This window comes from Gopherus evgoodei, chromosome 20 (assembly GCF_007399415.2).
Source record: "Gopherus evgoodei ecotype Sinaloan lineage chromosome 20, rGopEvg1_v1.p, whole genome shotgun sequence".
NCBI classification, from domain to species: Eukaryota; Metazoa; Chordata; order Testudines; family Testudinidae; genus Gopherus; species Gopherus evgoodei.
The window spans coordinates 15,116,824-15,138,269 of NC_044341.1; the positions used below are offsets into that span (position 1 = coordinate 15,116,824).

The 21,446-nt window shown below is 51.2% G+C and overlaps 1 protein-coding gene across 1 annotated transcript in view; it reads right to left on the reverse strand.

Annotated features, from left to right (window-relative positions):
* NKAIN1 (sodium/potassium transporting ATPase interacting 1) overlaps positions 1–15,101 on the reverse strand; it is a 234,648-nt gene extending 219,547 nt beyond the window's left edge. The window contains exon 1 of the mRNA XM_030538934.1: positions 14,726–15,101. Coding sequence (XP_030394794.1) covers positions 14,726–14,779 — 54 coding nt within the window. The 5' untranslated portion in view covers positions 14,780–15,101. The remainder of the gene's footprint in view (positions 1–14,725) is intronic.
* Between the last annotated feature and the right edge of the window lie 6,345 nt (positions 15,102–21,446).

Here is a 21,446-nt window from a genome sequence, read left to right on the forward strand (position 1 = left end):
CCTAGACCCTCTCCAGTCCAGCTCTCACCCCCAGCCTACGCTGAAACCCTCTGCCAGTTGCTAGTTAACTCTTTCCAGCTAAAGCCCAGAACCAGTGCTCCCAATCCTTACCTCCTTCTTGACCTGTCAGTTGCCTTTGACACAGTCGACCATATCCTCCCTTGGCTTTCATGACTCCATCCTCTGGTGGTTCTCCCCCTCCCTCTCTAACTGCTCCTTCGTTCTCCCTGGGAGAATCCTCCTCAGCCCCCTGCCAGCTCTCTTGGGTGGAGTTTCACAGGGCTCTGGCCTTGGTCCCTTCTCTTCTCTCTCCACCTTATCTCTGCGTAATCTCATCCACAAGCACAAGCTCAGCTCCCGGCTCACAGCTCTACCTCTCGCCTCCAGACATGTCTCCTGCTGTCCAAACTAGAATCTCAGTCTGTCTTTGTCAGATCTGCTTGGGGAGGGGTCCAGCCACCAGCTCAAACTCAACCTGGCTAAACCAGAGCTCCTAATCTCTGCCGCCCCCCCATCAAGCCTTCCCTGCTACCTCCTTTCTCAGGCATTGTGGACAACAACGTCATGCTGCTGCCTGGCACTCAGCCCCGCAACCTGGGCACTACCTTTGACTCAGGCCCCTCTCTAGGTCCTCAGGGTCTGACTGCATGTCAATCTTGCCAATTCCTTCTGCATAATGTTTCTAAGATACGGCCTTTCCAGCATCCACAGTTACAGTCCCATCCCGACGCCCGTCATCTCGCAGCTCGAGTGCAGCATCAATCTGTTCAGAGAGCTGCTGCGAAGTGTCCTGGCCTGTTGCTTTGACCACGTCACCCGTCTGTTTGCATTCTTCTCCGGGCAGTACCAGGTTTACAGTGGCACCAATGGAGCCAGGCCCGCACTCGGAAGGGGCCTCAGCAGCCCCGTTGGTCCTGGCCACCCCGCTCTGCCTGCGCTCTGCCCTGAGACCCCGCTCCCACTCAGCCTCTTGCCTCCGAGGCCCTGCTCCCTGCTCGCTCCTCTCCACCCCTTCCCCCTGGCGAGCAGCAGGCAGGGCCTGGGGGTAAGAGGCTGAGCGGGGTGAGGTCTCAGGGGGTAGGATGGGCAGAGCTGGGGGAAGAGGGGCCTCGGGGGTAGTGAGGGGGGCAGGGCCTCAGGGCTGGAGCTTGGCCTCAGGGACGGAGCCTTGGGCAGAGCCTCAAGGCACAGCAGGGCAGAGCAGGGCCTGGGGGTGGAGCTTGGCCTCAGGGGCGGAGCCTTGGGCAGCACCTCGGGGGCGGAGCTTGGTCTCAGGGACGGAGCCTTGGGCAGAGCCTCAAGGCACAGCAGGGCAGAGCAGGGCCTGGGGGCGGAGCCTTGGGCAGAGCCTTGGGGCACAGCAGGACGGAGCAGGGCCTGGGGGCGGAGCTTGGTCTCAGGGGTGGAGCCTTGGGCAGAGCCTTGGGGCACAGCAGGACAGAGCAGGGCCTGGGGGTGGAGCTTGGTCTCAGGAGTGGAGCCTTGGGCAGAGCCTTGGGGCACAGCAGGACAGAGCAGGGCCTGGGGGCGGAGCTTGGTCTCAGGAGTGGAGCCTTGGGCAGAGCCTTGGGGCACAGCAGGACAGAGCAGGGCCTGGGGGCGGAGCTTGGTCTCAGGAGTGGAGCCTTGGGCAGAGCCTTGGGGCACAGAAGGACGGAGCAGGGCCTGGGGGTGGAGCTTGGTCTCGGGGCAGAGCCTTGGGCAGAGCCTTGGGGCACAGCAGGACGGAGCAGGGCCTGGGGGTGGAGCTTGGTCTCAGGAGTGGAGCCTTGGGCAGAGCCTTGGGGCACAGCAGGACAGAGCAGGGCCTGGGGGCGGAGCTTGGTCTCGGGGCAGAGCCTTGGGCAGAGCCTTGGGGCACAGCAGGACGGAGCAGGGCCTGGGGGTGGAGCTTGGTCTCGGGGGCGGAGTCTTGGGCAGAGCCTTGGGGCACAGCAGGATGGAGCAGGGCCTGGGGGTGGAGCTTGGTCTCAGGGGCGGAGCCTTGGGCAGAGCCTTGGGGCACAGCAGGACGGAGCAGGGCCTGGGGGTGGAGCTTGGTCTCGGGGGCAGGGCCTGGCAGAGCCTTGGGGCACAGCAGGATGGAGCAGGGCCTCGGGGCAGAGAAGGGGGCAGGGCCAGGGCCCACAGAGGTTAATCTAGCCCTGTCTCTGGGCCCCCCCTTCTCTCTCACATCAAAAACAAGCAGCTTGTTTTCCCTTTCAAGGCCCTTCCGGGTATAGCCCTGCCCCACCTACCTGTTCTCATTCGCTACTGAGCTGTCAACTCCCGCCTCCAGCGCCCACGGACGTTTTCAAACTAGCGCTTTTCTGCTTTCTCCCAGGCCACCTGTACCAGGGCGCGCTCTCGTACCGCTCTGCTGCCTCCTAGTGGCCCATCGGGGGATTAGCTCACCGCAAAGTCTGGGCGGTTACTCAGCCCATCATCCCGCTCACTCACTCCGCAGCCTTTCTCCCACTCCTGGAGCCGCAGCACTTTCCTCTCCATGGCCCAGCCCTCCAGCCAAGTCACACTGGCGTTCCCCCATTTCCGGGTATTACCAAAGTCTCCTTCACAGTTGTCTCCAGCAGTCCCCAGATAGGCTCCTCTAGCAGGATAGGAACCTAGGACTGCCCTCTACACCAGTCCAGGGACCCTTGCCTCTGCCCTTGCTGCTCCTTCCCTGGACTGCTTCCTACCCTGCCTGTTCCAGCCTGCTACTTCCACATCGCAGCCACGCACACCCCCTGTTACCGGGTCCCTGGCTTCATAGCAGCCCTGCCTGTTTCTGCCCAGGTGAGCTTCTTCCCCCATTAAGTCTCATGGCATCCTAGCCTCCAGGTGCAGCCTATGGCTACCTGGCCTCTCTTGCCTATATGAACCCCTCCAGGGCTAGTGTGGGGTGAGCACCCCATCACCACTGCCCCACACAGCAAGTCAGTGGCAGTGTGCGGAATTGAACCCAGGCGTCCTGACATTCTCATTCTTGCTCTATCCAACACACAGCACTGGCTCCCTCCGGCACAGTGAACACGTTTTTCTTGCAGTTACTTGCTTAGAAATCGATCCCTTTCGCCAGGGAGTGGTGCGAGAACTGTTTGTCTAGTGAGGCAGGGAAGGGCTTTGGGTCTGGGACTGTCTCTAACCATGGGTCTGTGCAGCACTTAGCACAGTGGGGACCTGATGTATAGGTCTGACTGCAATACAAATAACCATAGCTGCTTCCCAAGTCCCTTGAAGAGTAGAATTTCCCCCCCACGTCACCAGCCTCTTACTTCATCCTGCACCCGCACCAGATTTAAACCCTGACATCCCCCAGAGCTACATACAATCGCAGTGGAGAGAGGAGATTCCTGGCTCCCCAGCGGCACAGAGCGCTCCAAGACCCTCAAGCCAGGGCAGCAGTAGGTAAAGAAACGCTATTTTGGGCCATTTTGAAAGGTTCCTTAATAATACATTGGTCTAAATGCTGCCTGGCTTCACAGGGGGAGGAGGCGAAAACGGTTTCAATAAAGCTGTCCAAAACAGAGTTCTTCTGGAGCATGCAGCATACGGGCAGGGGTGGGGTCTATGTATTCATTCATACCTTCACAATTCCAGAGTAATGAGCCCTTCCCAAACACATATCAATAAAGCAGACCATCAAGTCATCTGCATATAAATAATGCATATTGAAATGTGTTTATATCTATCTATCCCCATACATCCCTATCTAGCATCTATCCCCATACACTCCTATCCCCATACACCCTATCTATCTATCCCCATCCACTATCTATTTATCTATCTATCCCCATCCACTCCCTCTATCTATCTATTTCCCATCCACCACCTCTATCTATTTATTTATCTCTCTCTCTGTCTATCTATCCATCCACACACATTGTAGTCCTGTCTATATGGCCAGCCATATGTCTTTTGTATGTTCTTTTGGGCACCGTAACCCCAACTGGGCTAATACCAATGACACCGGTAGCCCCTGCTGAAGTTAAGGGTCATTCTACATAAGCCCTGCTTCCTCCTGCTTCCTTCTGCCCAGAATTTCCTGGGGAACCCCTCTTCTGAGCTGACCGCGCCATCAATCTCTCTAGTCTACGTGTGTGAGCTCTGCTTCCTGCCACCCCAGTGAACACGGCAGAGACTTCTCAGCCCTTTGTAACATCTGGTCTCTGAATAACCTGAACCTGCCTCATCCCCCAGTAGGGTGACCTCCTGATTTTATAAGGACAGTCCCGATTTTGGGGGCTTTTTCTTATATAGGTACCTATTACCCCCCACCTCCATCCCAATTTTTTACACTTGCTATCTGGTCACCCTATCCCCCAGCCCAGCTGAGAATGTGGCGTGGAGAAATCTCGGGGCCATCCATCCATAATGCCATTTGTCAGCTCCCAACACAATTTCCATGGCAACAATGCAAATGTGAAAGCATTCCATAATCATTAGGAAGCAGAGCTGAGCAGTATAAACAGTGACTGCAGTAGATTACATGCCTATTATGAACAGTCGCGGCTTCTGAGCACTGGTAATTATACCTAATTGTGCATTTAATTGTGTAATTGAAAACCCACATATAGAGTTCAGCCTGGGCTTCTTCCCTGCCCCCCTCCAAAGTATGGGGAAAGGCAACTGGGGCAGAGCCTGAAGCCACAGGGCAGTGCTGGGCCTGGGCCTCTTTGCAACCATTCATGCCCTACAGTCATGCACTGGCTGCCACAGAAACTGCTTATGGACAAAAACTTCCTGGGGATGTGAGAAGCAGGTGGTCTCCTCTCTCCATAACTACACTGCAGGCCCTCACCATTTGCCCAGCTGCCCAAGGCGGGGGGCAGCTGACAATGACATTCCTCTGATCAGCTAGGTGTGGGGCGGGAACATTGTCCAGCCCAGAGCTCAGCCCAGCCGGGGAGAGGCCGAGCCGTGTGGCGCCTGACGGAGCCTGAATCAGGAGTGAACTGGGTGCAGTCAGGGGGATGTGATAGCAAGCCAGGAGGAGTGGAAGCAGGATCAGGCCCGCGGAGAGGGAGAGGGAGCCCACAAGCGAAGATGGACTGAGATGTACAGGGGTGTGGAGTGGCTGCTGGCTGGCATTGCTGGCAGAGTAGGGAGGGCTGAGGATCCCAACAGGAGACACAAGCGAGGTGTAGGCCAGGGCAGAGCTGGGCACGGCCTCAAAGGAGAGTCTGAACTTGACAAAGTGGGAGACCCAGAGGGCAGTGGCAGGGTCTGAGTGCTGGGCCAGGGAGATCATTTTGGACAGCAGGGCAGGAGAGAGATGTGGGTATCAGGGAGGGCAGAGAAGATTCACAGGTGTAAGGCCAGAAGGGACTATGTGACCATCCAGTCTGCCCCTCCATATAGCCCAGGCCAGAGGGCTTCCCAGAGTTAACTGCTGTTTGAACAGGGGCAGAGCTTTAGAGAAACATCCAGTTGTGGGTTTAAAATTGTCAGTCATAGAGAATCCACCACGACCTTAACAAGTTGCTCCAATGGTTAATTACCCTCACTAGAAAAATGTAACCTTTAGCTCTAGCCTGAATCTGTCTAGCTTCTACTTGCACTAGCTCAAGCTATGCCGTCCTCTGCCGGACTGAAGAGCCCATCGCCAAATATTTGTTCCCCATGAAGGTACATACAGACTGTGGTTTCTGTGTTAAGCTAAACAGCTGGAGCTCCTGGAGGCAGATTTTCTAATCCTTTCATCCATCCAGGCTCTTCTCTGACCCTTCTCCCATTTATCACCACCCTTCTGGAGTCGTGGGCCCCAGAACTGGACACAGGATTTGTGCAGTGGTCACACCAGAGCCAAATACAGAGGTAAAATAATCTCCCTAGCCCTGTGTGTGATTCCCCCAATTATACACCCGCTGGTCGCAGGAGCCCTTAGGAGAGGTGACAGCAATGGAAGCAGGAGGCACTTACAGACCGGGCAGGGTCAGGTGTCAGGAATAGGGTGACCAGATTTTATAGAGACAATCCCAATTTTTGGGTTTTTTTCTTATATAGGCTCCTATTACCCCCCACCCCCATCCCGCTGTACACATTTGCTGTCTGGTCCCCCTAGTCAGGTGAGAGGGGACGGGCTGGGTTATTATACGGGAGGGAGAAAGAAGTGATGAGGCTTCTCCCACCCAGAGACGTAAGGCACCTCTGTTCCAGGAGCCACCCCCGGAGTCCCCGCTCTCAGTGGGCCGCATCATCCTCCTACCAGCCCAGTGACGCCTCTGCAGGCCTAGTCACAGCGCATCGTGTGCCAGACACGCTGCCTCTGCGACCCGCTCTCCGGGGAGCTGGGCACACAAAAGCAGCAGCCCTCCCACGCCAGCCTCTGCCTGAGCAGTCAGGAGGCGTGGCCCATCTAATCCTCTCTTCTGCCCCCAGCCACGCAAGGGCAGGAGCAGAAGGAATCGAGGAGCAAAGGCCCAGCCCACAGACTGCTCACCATGCAGATCATGTACTGGAACGGGGCCAAAGAGGCCTTCCCAATGGAGCTAGTTCATGAGCCACAAGAGCTCACCGAGCCCCGTCGCAACTGGCGATTGACGTGTGACACACTGGCATCAAGAAGGGGTCTAGGGCCTGGCCAGGAGGCGGAGGGGCCTGACTGGGGAGATTTCTTTCTGTCCAGCTAAAAAAGAAACTAAGACAAAGGAAACGCTGAATTCAAACAACACCGAGGGGCTGCCACAAACTGGCAAGGAAAGAGCACATCCTGCCTGCCTGCGCTCAGCCAGCTGCACCCACGGCACTCACAGCAGCTGCGCTGCAGGCCCTTATCAGGGACACGCCTTGCATCTCGTGGGGCCATTTGCCCCGGGGCGTGGCAGGTGTCAAGTGCAGACGTGCTGAGCTGCCCAGGAAGAACACTGGGCTTCATGGCCCCCAGAAATACCCGCACCTTACAGCCTGTGCTCCAGCTGTGCCTTGGGCAGCACCATGAACAGCACATCTCACTGCAGCCCGACTCTCTCCAGCTACAGGCAGCAGATCCTAGAGTACGCTGGGCGCCGGCCAAGGAGTCAAGAGACAGGGGTTCCTTCTCACCTCTGTCTTCACTTCCTATTTAAAGGTTCATCTCTTTGGGGCAGGGAATGTCTCTAATTGTGTGTGTGTGTGTACAGCACCCTGCACAAAGGGGCCACTGGTTGCTACGGTAATGCAATTAATAATCATCTATTTTACGGACTGGACTATTTGAGCACCTGCTAGATTAATAGACTGGCAATGGGAGGTCATTAGAAGGCTGCTTGCGTAGTGTTTTTCTGCTCTGGTGGGGTGGGTGGGATAGGAGCAGTGGCTGCAGTGAGTATCACAGACTAAGAGACAGCATGGCTTGCGGGTACCTGGAGTATTCTCAGGCTGCATCACCTGGCACTGCAGGCTGGGAGCGGTGTGCCCCTGGCCGCGCTTCCTCGTTAGCAGCGAAGGTCTGATTAGCTCTGTTCCATTGGTCCAAATCAGGGGCCCCATCTGCTCTCACACTATTTTTACACCCATAGATCTCCGTTGACTCTGGTGGCGTTATCACTGATTTGCATGAGATCAGAATCAGGCCCTAAGGACACCCCTTGGGGGCCCTCAGTTGTGGGTAGGTTCAAAAAAGTACCAGCTGATTGTGGCTGCAGTCTGCAGACCTTGCTGGTATCAATCTGAGCAGGAAGTAACTTGGCCCAGGCACCCTCCAGGGAACGGAACTGCTGCTCTGGACACAGTGATTGTATTCCACTCATCCCTGTGGCATCTGGCCCTAGGACTGCGGGGCTGCCCGTTCTATCTGGCCCTACAGCTAACAACCTGGTCCTTGAATGCGCCTTGCATGGCAAAGGAACTGATACTTCTAAAGCAAAAAAAATGCTGCATACTCCACTCTCCTGAGGCTGGGGATTGGACGGAGTGACCCAGCCAGAATGGGGCAACAGCTTTCAAAAAACTGCCTGAGTTTAGACTTTTTCCAGGAACAACTAATAGAATTTCCCTGAGCTATTAGATCTGCTAGCCAGACTGGTCAGACCACTGATCTATGCAGGAGCCCTGATCCTAGAATTTAGAGAAAGAAAAGACGTGTTCCTGATGGCCTCAGAGCGTCAGTGACTTCACTGTGGTGCACAAGGACTGCATCCTGCCTCCAGCAATGGTGATACTTCAAGAGATGATGAAAACTTTCATCTCACATACTTGGCCAAGCGCAGATCGCAGCACATGGGCAAGTGGAAAAGCACTTGGGACCGCTGTGACGAGAACAGACCTGGAAGCGTGAAATTCAATTCCTTTGCCTGAGCTGGCACATCGGCCAATGTTTGTAAAAGTTCATCATGATGGTAACATTTCCCAGCTACAGCACTGGACTCAACGATATTCAATTCAGGTATGAAAGGGAAAGCGATGGAACTCTTCCTAAACTCCACCCACAATCCCAAACTCCCGCCCACAGTCCCCAGCTCTGCCCACAACTCCAGTCGTCCTGAAGGCTGATCAACGGTGTTGACATTCAGTCATCACCAGTAGGCTTTAGTCAACATTCTCCATTGCCATGGCTAAGGAGCATCCACACCCAGCAGCTGGTCTCCTTCCCCGGTTTGCTCTCTAGTTCCCGGAACCCCGAGCAAGCAGGTAAGGAGAACCGCTTGCTCGGCGGTTCGGGGAACGAGAGAGCAAACCGGGAAAGGAGACCAGCTTTGCCGCAGTTTGCTCTCTCGTTCCCGGAGCCACCCTGCAAACCGCAGGGAAGGAGAACTGCTTGCTCGGCGGTTCGGGGAACGAGAGAGCAAACCGGGAAAGGAGACCAGCTTCGCCGCGGTTTGCTCTCGCGTTCCCGGAGCCACCCTGCAAACCGCAGGGAAGGAGACCTGCTTGCTCGGGGTTCCGGGAACGAGAGAGCAAACCGGGAAAGGAGATCAGCTTGATTACCAGAGGCTTCCTCCTTCCACGGAGGTCAAGAAAAGCGCTGGTAAGTGTTTACATTGGATTACCAGCGCTGGATCACCAGCGCTGGATCCTCTACACCCGAGACAAAACGGGAGTACGGCCAGCGCTGCAAACAGGGAGTTGCAGCGCTGGTGATGCCCTGCAGATGTGTACACCTTCAAAGTTGCAGCGCTGTAACTCCCTCACCAGCGCTGCAACTTTCTGATGTAGACAAGCCCTAAGTGCTGGGCTGATGAGCAACAAAGAACCAGCAAAACCTGCCCCCCCGGAGTGAATTCAGCATTGCAGCTGCATCGAGAAGTATCACTCATTTCATAGACCCTTTGTTCTTGAATCATTTTGGGCCAGCAAACAAGTTTTGATTTCATTACACTCTTCATGATCTGAACGGTCTCGAGCCAGACCCCTCCAGTCACATCTCCTCTCCAGCCCAAACAACTATTATGTATTTTACTCTTAACTGTCTGCTTTTTTGCCCTTCTGCCTTTTATTTAAAATTTCCCTCTACATGATAAAGCCTGGCATTTTTCATATCTAGATCTCGTAATGATTTACAGAGGTGGGGGAGTGTCATTAATTGCTTCGCAGTGACAGGGAGAAAGGGAATGGACCTTTACCCAAGGTTACATAGCAAGTGAGTGGCAGAGCTAGACACAGACCCAAGTCCTAACTCCAGCTGTTGTGCCACCTCCCCTGAATCACAGTGCCTCTCTGCCCTGGGTAACTGTTCCTGTTCAGTAAATAGCTTCAGAACAGTTTTCAAAAGTGACCTCTCATGTGGGGTGCCTGTTTCTTCTGCATCCAACTTGAGACCCTGCAGCCTGCTTTTCAGAGGTGCTAAGCATCCACAGTTCCCAGTGACTTCAACTGTGCAAGTTACTTCACCTCTCTGGGCCTCAGTTTCCCCATCTGCAAAATAGGCCTAATAAACTCTATAAAGTGCTTTGAGATGCCTGGATGGAAGATACTACATATCAGATGTTGGGACATCCCATTGTCAGAGAGCTGGCTACACTGCAGCTGGGAGTTGTGATTCCCAGCCCAGGTAGACGGACTTGTGCTGCCTCACAGGAAATTCTTTCTTTCAGGCTCTCAGCTCAAATGTCCACGCCTAGTTCCCAGAGAACAGCTGTACCCCAAGAACTGGCTCTTAGTAGAAGGAAGGCAGAGAACAAGCCCTGTTGCTGCTTGCAACAGCTCCACATGAAAGATCTACATGCCACAAAACTAATAACAATACAGCATTTCTTCCAAGACTGTCTCCTGCCCGCATGCTGAAGGGAAAGAACTTGTAAGACTAGGTATGACAGTGCCACCTGGTGACCTCTGCCATCCCAGGCATCCGGGGACAAAGCCGAGCAATCAGCCTGGGTGAATGCTTCCAGGGCATGGCCTCTCCCCCAGCACACAGTATCTCCTCATGCAACCAGACAAGACGCATGCATTGGGTCTCACATGCCTCACTCCCAATGCCTCCATTGACAAAACACTGCGCTTTAGACCTCTGGTGATTAGTTAGATGGTTTAATCAAATGGAACGTCCAATTCTCCCGTGTCATTTTCGTAAGCGGAAAGTCAGGTAAAAACTCTCATCTAATTACAATAACGGCAACACGTATGTTACCATAGCGATACTAAAATCAGTTAGAGTAAGATTTAAACAATAGCAACAATGAGTCATAGAGTTTAAGACCAGCGGGCACCACCAGAACATTTCTCTGACCTCCTGTATATCACAAGCCATGAGCACCAAACCCGACCCAATGAAACAAGCAGGGGTTAAAACACCTTAGGGGAGGATTAATATCATACACAATAAAACCCAGACTGGGGCAGCTAAGAGGGAGTTCAGATGGGCCACATATTTCATTACTTAAAAAATGAAATGAACAAGCCACTCATCATCCTCCGGTCACTCTTGAGTGTATTTTCAATCCCAGTTCCCCTCCTTTCACCTGCAAGCATGGATCACCACTGTGTCTATCCAGGTGCTCACAGAACCACCGCCTCTGAGCATCTCCTAAACATTAGTGAGCTGAGTCCTGCCACAGCCCCCGGGAGCTGACCTCTTAAATGTTTTGCGGGAAGTCACTTGTTCCCTGTCCAGCTCCGCACAAATCTAGCACCCCCTGGAAATTAGAGACATCAAAAATCAAGACTCAAGGAGCTGGAATTACAGAGAGAGCTATCTGTGAGGCAGGAAGGCATCCAGCAGCATTGTGAGCTTCCTGCCTTTGTCACCACCCCGGGCAGGTTGAGAGGTAGGATGGAATTGTTAGCTCCTTTTCATACATGGAGAACGGAGGCCCAGAGCCCGGGTGTAGAATGGGATTTGCAGTCTGATGTTAGCATGTGCTAGCTAACACATGCTTTCAAAGTCTATACCAAACACACTGCCCTTAACCCAAGCTAAATGGGCAGAGGTAAAGCCCCCGAGGCAGCCACACCTTTAAACCTTAGCCAGGACAAGGCCAGAATGGGTAAGTGATTTGACCTTGCTGACTCAGGAAGTCTGTGGCAGAGCCAAGAATTGAACTGTTCAGAGCCTTATCCACAAGGCCAGCCATCCTCCCTCCTCTCTGGCTGCTGCCTCTTCCCCTTTGCCACCTCGCTCTGTCTTTGTGAGCTCATATTGGGTGCTGGGGCACCCTGTGTATGGACAGTCCCTTCCCAAGGGGCTCGCACCCAAATCTTCAGCACATAGATCATTTCTGTCACCCCTGCAATCTGACACTTGCTATTGGTTTTGCTCCACCCCCTTCGGCAGCAGAGGGGGCAGCCATCCAATCCATAATAGGTATTTATTAAATGTATTACTGTAGCACCTAGGAGCCTGATTCCTGGACTAGGACCCCATGGTGCTAGGTGCTGTACAAAGGGTCCATCTCTGACTCTGGGCCAATCAGAGCAGCAGCATGATCATAACACAATGAGGCGGTTTAGTTTCCCATGTCCCCTTGTGAACTGGGTGAATGGAAACCTCAGTGTGGTGAGGAGCATCTCAGTAATGGGGAATGAGGAGAGGAAACCTCATTATCCTCCCTCCTACTTCACAGTGCTGCTTGGTTTCCTCCCTCTCCCCCTCTTGCTCAGGCTCTCCGTCACCTCCACATTCCCGTCACCCTTAGCCACAGGAGGGCAGAGCCGCCACATCAGGGGGCAACCTCGCTTTTTGCTTTCATCTCCAATTCCCCCTTCTCTCGGGACCCTTTGATAACGAACAAACACGGTCAGATAATTAGCGACGAGGTCGGGCACCCGCCAGCAGCATGCGCGCGCTCGCCCCTCCCCCTGCACTCTTGGGTCCGATCAAGTAAAGCCCCAGTCTGAACCACTAGAGCCAAAACCCAGCGGACTCCCTTTTGCAAAACCAAACCCAGCTGCGCTTTACCAACCACATCACCAGTCCAGCTACCGGGCAGCAAAGCTCCCAGCGCCTCCCATGACATTAATTAGCCTGTTCCCTATGGAAACTACAGCTGATTCCTGATCTGTGTGCTGAGGATCTGGGGCTCATACCTTACAGGGGCCTTCCCGCAGCAAATAGCTCCTCACTGGGGCTGAGAAGACATTTCCCCCGCAGGACACAGGGGTATTTCACCTTCCTCCAGAGCACTGCGTAAGGCCCAGCTGAGTATATCCACACAATTCTAGCTTAGGTGGAGGCTGGGCTCACAACAGGAGCTGGGCCAGAGGATGTCTCTACGGGCCAGAGGCCTCCAGCAATGGACCTTGGCGATGGCCAAGGGTGGAATTCAGCCCTTCCCAGCTCCTTCTCAGAGATCTTAAATCAACCACATTAAGGTCTCAACAGAGACCATACAGTTAATAACTGTCACCCGCTGTCCTTAGCTCACCCCACTGTTCCTGAATGCAGCATCTCAGAAAGATAAGTCCTTGTTCGGGGCCTTCCCCTGGGATCAATTTTAAAACCACGTATCATCAAGGTACGTGACAACGCCTTTCCAAACCATCCTGGTCCTGGTTAAAATACATACGATGGGTCTCTTCAATTACCCAATAAACAATAGAGGTTGGCTGAGAGCCTGTTTGGTCAGTGGGGTAAATCTCTATTGTAGGGTTCCTTCTAAGGGACGGATGATTTTTCACCTCAAATCATTGGGAGATACTTGGTTTCACTGCAGTAGCATTGGGACACACTCTAAGTATATCTACTGGAAACCTTGGCCCAAGTTTGGCCAGCATAAAGTTTTACTGTGCAGACAGAGCAGCATCTTTTCCAACCCTAGGCGCTCAGATGGATTCCTTCCCCCCTCTAAAATGAATAGCCTTTTCTCCCTTTAGTGACCTGTTAGATCTGACCCTACAACAAACACCAGCAATGCTCTTTTGGAGCCCTGGCTGTTTGAAAAGGGGACTGACCCCAGCAAAGAGAAAATATCCAGGTGGGTATTTTGTACTCTTGTCATCATCGCACACGGACATTCACGCACAATTTTTCTAATGAACATTCCCAAATGTAGGCAAATCAGAGATCAAGAGTTTGCAGAATACAATGCCGTCAGGGAGGAAGTTTCATGGCCCGGGAAAGAAAAGGTGGTTTCTAATGGAAATGACAGAACTTTAGTGGAGCATCACTGGTAAGTTCCACTCTAATGAGAAATCCTTTTCTGGCTTACAGCATGTCACAGAGCATTGCACACAATACCCAGGTAAGCCTCCTAGACAGTCACCACCTATTAGATATCATTGTTACATGATTCACTTTCATGTTTCCCATAACCCACCATGAAGACATTGGCTTCCCCGTATATTTTAAAATTCATTAACTACTTCAGGGTCTATTGCACAGCCCTTGGGATGAAAAACTAATAATGCAATAAGAATGTTAATGTAACCTCACAACATTGCTGTCATAGATATATATTTGTTACGTTGCCTTTGTAAACAATGTTTTGTATTGACCAGACCTAATGCAAGCATGATATTAGGCATCTTGTAAAATTCCCGCTACGATCAACAGCAATGTTGCAGGCAGATTGGCCAAAATCTCTGGAATTTCCCCATTTTCCTAGCTCTGGGGAAGTCTCTGTTAATCCCAGGATTGCCACAGAGGTGCTCCAAATTCTAAGGTGTTTTTCTCCATTTGAGTTTCCCATCTGTCCAGGAAACTGCCTGAATAATTAATTATTACCTTCCTGAGTCTCCTTTCATCAGAAACCCACCTGATATCTCACATGCTTGCATCAGCTGGCCCCTGATACTATACCACTGTCACCAGGCTCATTAAGATTGATCTGCTCACGGTGAAAAGCCCGACACATAATTATTGCAAATATCAACAATCCTATTAAAATGAGATCTGTTTATTTGCTCTCTGGCTCGCTCCAGAATGTGTGTGCCTCCCAAAAGTACCTGCCTCTCTGTGCAGTCAGATTGATCCCATCAGCAGGCAAGGGAGTTCACAAAGTATTAGTTTAAGTTTTGCTACTGTCATTTTCTTGGTATGTAAAAATAAGAGATTCTGAGCATGGAAGACTGGGACCCAAAGCCTCCGTGAAATGTAGGCAAAGGGGCCAGATTTCAGTTCCAAACAAAGATCCCACCTGCTTCAAACTGACTCCAAGGCACTGACCCCACAATATAGAAAACTGCTTCAGAGAGGTTTCCATCTGCAACTCTGGAGCACCTTTGATTTGGGGTGGGGGAAGAGGGTCACATTTTTTGAGTCGTATGTAACCGTCCCTAGCCTGGCCTGACAGCAAGGTCACGTCCCAGACAGAGTGGTTAATAATGCTAGAGCACAGCTAGCCACAAAGCACAATAGAGCATGAGGAGCAGGCACAAACCCTTGTCTTACCAGCTGAAGGCAGCAGAATCCAACCAGCGTGCATCGCCCATTGCATTTCCCCATGGTTTCCTGGCTGGAGCCTTGTATTTTCCCCACACTGGATGAGTGCTGTCTTCCTCCAGCTTCAGCAAGCCTCCCTTTGCCAATAAAAATACCCCTCAGAGAGCATCAGGAGGAAACCCGCAGCAAGCCTTGGTCTCCAGCTCTCTGCCAGACCCAGCACTTTCTTCACAGCAGCACTCCTGGCTTTTGCATGCTGCCAGGATAGCCTAGAAGCAGGAGCGGTTCAGAAAGGGGCATTTTTGTCTCCCCCACCCCTTCCTTCTACAGCTCTGTCTGGACTTGCCACATTTCCAATACGCAGGGACAACAGCGGATGATCAGATGTTGCCATCCATCTCCCAGGAGCTGCTCTGCGATGGCTGAGACAGGCAGAGAGAGGAGCGAGGTGGGGAGGAGGGACGGGGAAAGCAGTTCCCTTTGCTTTGCACAATTTTGCATGAAAGATTGGCTTGGAGCTCTCAAGCCCCTTCTATTGTTCCCCCCACCCCCTGACACAACCAGGATTTGGGCCCCTAGGGAGAGGGAAAGAAAGGGAAGGGCAAAAAACTGAAGAGATCTTGGGAAAGGCAGGAGAGCCAGAGGAGGAAGCCAGGCTCAGAGCTGCATTAACAATCAAAGCTGGGGAAATAATATATTCAAGCAGCTTTCCCTCTAGGACCACGTGGCTCTGGATTGTCTCAGGGCGTGGAGAGCCCAGACCAGAGTTCTGCACTCTGCACCTGAATGGATTTTTTCCTCTTCTTCTTCTTCATTCTGTGTAACAAAAGCTCTGCTTGCCTTGAACTTCAGCCCTGTCTGCATTTGGGGGGCTGGGCTACTAAAGAAATGCCTGGTGTGGATATGAGGTTTTGTTTATTTGTTTGTTTATCTCACTTTGTATTTTTAAGTGCAGATCCCCAGTCACGGGATGAATCCTGGGTCCAGCTGGCGCAATTGGAAAGAAGGAAATTTTTTAAGACCAAAGATTTCCCAAAGCAGCCACTCGTTTTTGTGTGAGAGGCTTTCTGGATGTCGCAAATCAGGCACTCAGAATCAGCAACTGTTTTTTGAAAATGTAGCTCTGAATGTCTCATTGGGGCAGTGAGATCAGAATCCTTCATTACTAAGAGAAGGCCTCAGTCTGATCTCAAACTGGGGTAAAGCAGGAGCAACCCCCCTGAGGACAATGGATTTACTCTGGTGTAAGCATGAGGAGAAGCTTGCCCAGAGACTTTTAAAACTGCCTCAAACATCAGCTAGAATGAAGGATTCTGCCGCCATATACTGAGAGCCCTGGGGCAGGACTGTCTGGTCTGTTTCAGGAGCTGGATTTATTTGATAAGGAGGTGCAGACTAAATAGATTGTTAGTGCTATGAGCAAATAATCACCATTGGTATCGACCAGTATTGGTAGGTAAGAGAAATCCGGTTAGCCCTTTAAAAAAACCTACGGAAATCCCCCTGGAAAATCCTGTCAACTTTACTCCCTTCCCCAGTCATCAGCCCTGCATTTGTAAATTTTCTGCAGAGGAGACACAGAGCTCACAAAGGTCACTGAGCAACCGTTTGCAAAAACAATGCTCTTGATTCATTATTCTCCCCTCCCAGCCCTACAAATTGCAGCACCATGGTTGGGGGGGGGGGGGGGGAACAAGTCCACCGGATCTGGGTTATGGGAGCCATGTAGTCAGAATGAATAAAACAGGGCACGCATTTGTTTGACACCCAATTCTGCTGTCATTTGTCCTGTTTAAAAGGTAAGGATTTAGGGGGAGCCGGGGAGGTTTGCAAAGGCAACTGTAGGGTTTAGGGGTGCGGGTCTTGCTGGGACTCCATAGGACGGTGCTTCTAAATCCTTTTAGAAAACCCTCACTTAGACTTCATATGGGATAAAGACACCAGAATAGTTGGTTTGGGTTTAATTCAGTTTTCTGCCCACCTCAAACCATCAGCTCCAGATTTTCAGAGGTTCCCCAACCAAGCCAAAGCCTCAGCGCTACATGACTTGTGCTTTTGAGTAGCTTTATGCACCTGAGTTCACTGGGACTAAACTGATCCATGTGCCTCAGTGTTTGCAGGATGGGGGCCTAACATTTCACATGCAGGCTGGCAGGTATAACACGAAGGCAGAATGTGTGTCATGTCACACTCTAGTGGCTGGTGTGTTAGAAGATAACAACCTACTAATGCTACTGGCTAATGGAGTCACTCTGTTAGTTCAAGCGGTGATTGGTAAGGGCTGAGGTTCCCTGCTGACAACCCATGCAGGGAACCATTACACACACACACACGCACACACACAGACAGGTTTTTGCCTGTGTACGGGAAGTGGTTTAGCAGCCCGCTCTGTATGCCCAAATGCAGTTTTCATGTAAAAGGCTTAGCTTCTGCATGTGAAAAAACTTGACTACAAAAATATCATGAGGGCATCAACCTGAGAGCACTAAACTGCAGATGGCACATGAGTGTGCTGGGCCGGGGGGCAGGTTTAGTGGGCGAAAATGCTGCCTTTCCTCTCTGTTTCCTGTGGAATGGGAAGTGGAGAGGAAATCATTAGTAGCGAACAGATACACTTTTAAAAAAAATAGCAATAGCTTCTTTACACCAGGATTGAGTTCGTCCATTTCACAGTTATTTTTTAACAAAATTTCTACAACCTGTCCTACTTCCAGGATCGACAAATCAGAGACACAATGGGCCAGATCCTCAGCTGGAGCCAGTGAAGTTTTTCCGCTGACTTCCATGGGCTTTGAATCAGACCCCTGTTGTAAATCCATGGAACTCCACTGTGGTCCAGCAAAGGGTTAATACTGCACACCCTTCCTCACGTGAGCAACCTCACTGGCCTGTGTGCAACTGTTTGCATCAGCAAGGACTACTCAGAGGATGAAGCACTTGTGGGGTCAGGCCCCAATGGACAGCTGATACATATATCAGTAAGACTATCCCTCTTCTTAGCAATCACCCAGCCAAAGAGCCACTTTATCCACATCCTGTCAACCTGCATCCTCAGGTGCCTATCTGGAAGTGATGAAAATATTATAGGTTTGTTTCTGCAACTCGTACTCAGGGGGAACAGCTGGAACTCACTTCCAGATAGGCACAGTGCTGCCTCGTGGATTGAGCACTAGATTAGGATGCAGAAGACCTGGCACAGCCACTGGGTGGCCTTGGGCAAGTCACTTGACCCCTCCGTGCCTCAGTTTCCCCTTCTGTAAAATAGGGCCAGTGATACTGACCTCCTTTGTAATGTGCTTTGAGATCTACTAATGAAAAGCACTAGGTATCATTAGTATTACTCCCATGGATTTCAATGAGATGGGAGTAAGTACTATTTCGTAGGTGGATATTCACCCCCAGGCCGGGGACTGTGAGACATAAATATAGGCCTCACGCCGGTCCTCTGCTTGGGGGTGAAAAAGGATTGAAGTGTTCCATCCCCTTATACCTCTTCAGCGATTGCCAACCAGCCCTTCCCAACTCACCCAGTCTCCGGCACTGTAAGATTATGGAAGGTTCTGATCATCATCATGTAAAAGGCACCTGATGTAAAATAATGGAAGTGATAAATACAACACAATGGCACTGGGGTTTCTGGCCAGCTCTCAACCAGGTGGAGGGAGAAGGAAGTGTTGTGAGGAATCAATTTTAGATTAAAAAGGTCAATATACCATGTCAAGCAACTTAACTGGAAAGCGAGGAGATAACTTCATTTGTAAATGGGGGGAAAAGGTTGTGTTGCTCGTTTGGTTTGCAACCCCCAACCTCCTTCCAGAACATAGGCATGTATATATGTTGAGAAGAAGAAAATGGATGACATGCAAATTATGGGGGAAATAAGAGGAGGAAATTAAATCAGGGTCACATTATTCATTCATGGAGATGGGAAGAAGCTGTGAAGATAAGTGCTTTGATGTACACAAGACACATTGTTTGTGGAAAGCGATTCTTTTTTAATATCGCTGCCTTTTTCAAATGGTAATGTGTCGCACGGGAGATGACAGCATTGCTTTCAGCTGTCCCTCATTAGGGGAGCAGTCACACACTGGCACCAAAGGAACCCTAGAATTTCAAGGCCCTCTCCTTTTGGGGTTTTAAAGCAGGTAACAACGGCGAACAAGAATGCTTCGTTTGCAGAACGCCTTGAGAATGTCTGATTCAGAAGGAATTAAATAAACCTAAAACCTTTGGACTGACTTTTTCGTTCAGGTTTCTAACAGGATGCTTTACTTAGTTTCATTGACTCATTTCAGATTCAAGTAATGGGCATCTTGCATTTCAGCCTCAAGGATGCGGAGATGCTTCCCAAATCAGTCCACAGCAGAAGGGCAGCCACCTCTGGAGTGCAGCACAGAAACTGTTTACTAGCTCACAGCAACACTATATAAGAGTTTAGACATACACCCATTATCCCATAACTATGGGGACATTTGTATGCTGGCTGTGGGTAACAACCCATATTAGACTTTGGCCAAGATCCCCCCGGCTAAATGTGCACAAACTGTCTCTCTCCTCCTTTCTCTGCATTGTGACCGCACGGCATGGCCGTACAGTCAAACCAGCTGAGCAAGGGGCAAGAGAGGGCTGATCTGGCCAGGTGCTGAGCACACAGCTCCTGTAGAAGTTAATGGGAATTGGAGGTGTTCCGCACCTTGTAGGCGAAGGCACTTGATGCGCAATCAGCCCATGGTTCGGCAATAATAGTAGCCAACGATATAGGGGGAAAAGGTGACCGGTCCATTAGGCCCTGGTCAAATCTTGTATCTCTAGAACCCATTGCCTGGAAGACCCAACAATGCTGCAGGAATGATAATCGAGAGCTTTGCTCAGCGAGAGGCAGAACCCTAGGGTCCGAGTCCTAGTTCAACCAGCTCAATGTGGGATCTCAGGCAAGTCATTTAATCCAAGATTCAAAGTGGCCTAGGTCATACGGGATTGCAGACCCGGTCCAAAAGAATAGAGAGCTCTGAAGTGGGTCCAAGGCTGGGAAGGGGGCCTTTTAAGCTCACACTTTGTTACAAACAAATGATATCCCATCCCCATGGCAACAACAAACCCAGCACTACTTGGAGAGCACAATAAACCCAGGTGTTCCTGCTCTGTGCCTCAGTTTCCCCATCTCTAAAATGAGAATACCAGTACCAGCCCCCTGTCTCACAGGGAGGGTAATGAAGTTGCTACATCTTTGTCATTATTATCATTATTTATTAGATGCACTATTGGAGCATCCAGGCATCCCAGGCTCAGACCAGAACTCCATTGTGCTAGGTGCTGTACAAATACAGTCCAAGAGATGGTCCCTGTCCAAAAAGCCAACAATTAAGTATGGAGAGTGCTCTAGGAGGGCTAAGGTTGCTATTACAAAGGACAAAATAACAGAGCAGCAGTCTTAACTATGGCAGCTTCTAAATACCCCAAACTCAGTGCAAATGCACCAGAGGACTGAGAAATGGAGACTGCCCAAGAAGGAACTGCCTGTTAGTCCACAGGACATTTGTCTTGCCACCCACTATTCCTGGAATCTATTTATATTCCCCTCATTTATTTCTCTTGGCTGCTTATAGGATAACTAGTTACGCTTGTGTATGGAGGAGAAAGGCAGTGGCTCTGTGGCCTTATTTCAAAGCCCCTTCTCCATGAAACAGGCTTATCGCTTTGCTCCATTGCTTTCCATTTCGAAGGCAAATAAGTTCCCTGGATTCAATCTCTTTCGCTGGTTAAACAGTGTGTGGAGCTGAGCCTGTGTCACAGATGAAAGAAACGGAGATGAATTCTTCCCTGGACGAACTTAGGGGTGGATGTGATGCAGTGAAGCCCAAGAATAGCATCCCAATCTGATATCCTCCCAACAGGTGCATGCACACACACACATGAAAGCAGAGGACACTCTCCTGTCTTTCTCTGGCATCTTCTGCCCTGTGGCCAGGTGACCCCTCAGTTCTGATCCCTGCCAGAGTGTAGGAAGCCCGCACTGCTTTGATGGGGGAGGTTGGCTGTTAATTTGTTTTCCTTTCCCAGGCGCTGGAGACAGGACGATGAAATGTTCCACGTCTGTGCAGTTTCTCAGGAAGGGCATTGCTCAGCTTACCATTTGACTCACATACAGTGCAGCTCGCAGCGCCCAGGATGGTAGCATTAGTGACCTCTGGTGATTGAAAAGGAGAAGTTTACCCATAGGCTGAGCCTTAGTTTTGCTGATGCTCTGGTCCAGTACCTGGCCATATCTCTACACAGACCTGGAGATGAGTCCTAACGCACCCAGGGAGGAGGAGCAGCAGTGATGAATGTGCAGCCTTGGGCGGGGAGTTGATTTTAAAGGTGAACTTCAAAGCTTCAATTTTAAAAAAATTGCTTTCAGATCCCACATCAGGGAGAGAATTAAAGAATCATAGAAATTGGAGATGAAAGCAGCCTCTGGTCACATCCAGTGCAGCCCCTGCCAGGGCAGGACTGTCCCCTACATCAGGGGGCTGCAGACTTTTTCACTGTGTGGCTCGCTTCTGAGGAGCTAGACTCTGAGCACCTCCTCTCCCATTCCCAGCTACACAATGTCCCTTGCCACCAGTGCAGAGATTGCCTGGTGAGGGATGCATGGGAACCAGGAGGAGGGGCCAGCCCCATGTGAGCAGCCAGCTCTCTGCAACCCACCATGGGCACTCCCTGGGTACAGCTACCCATCCTTTCACTA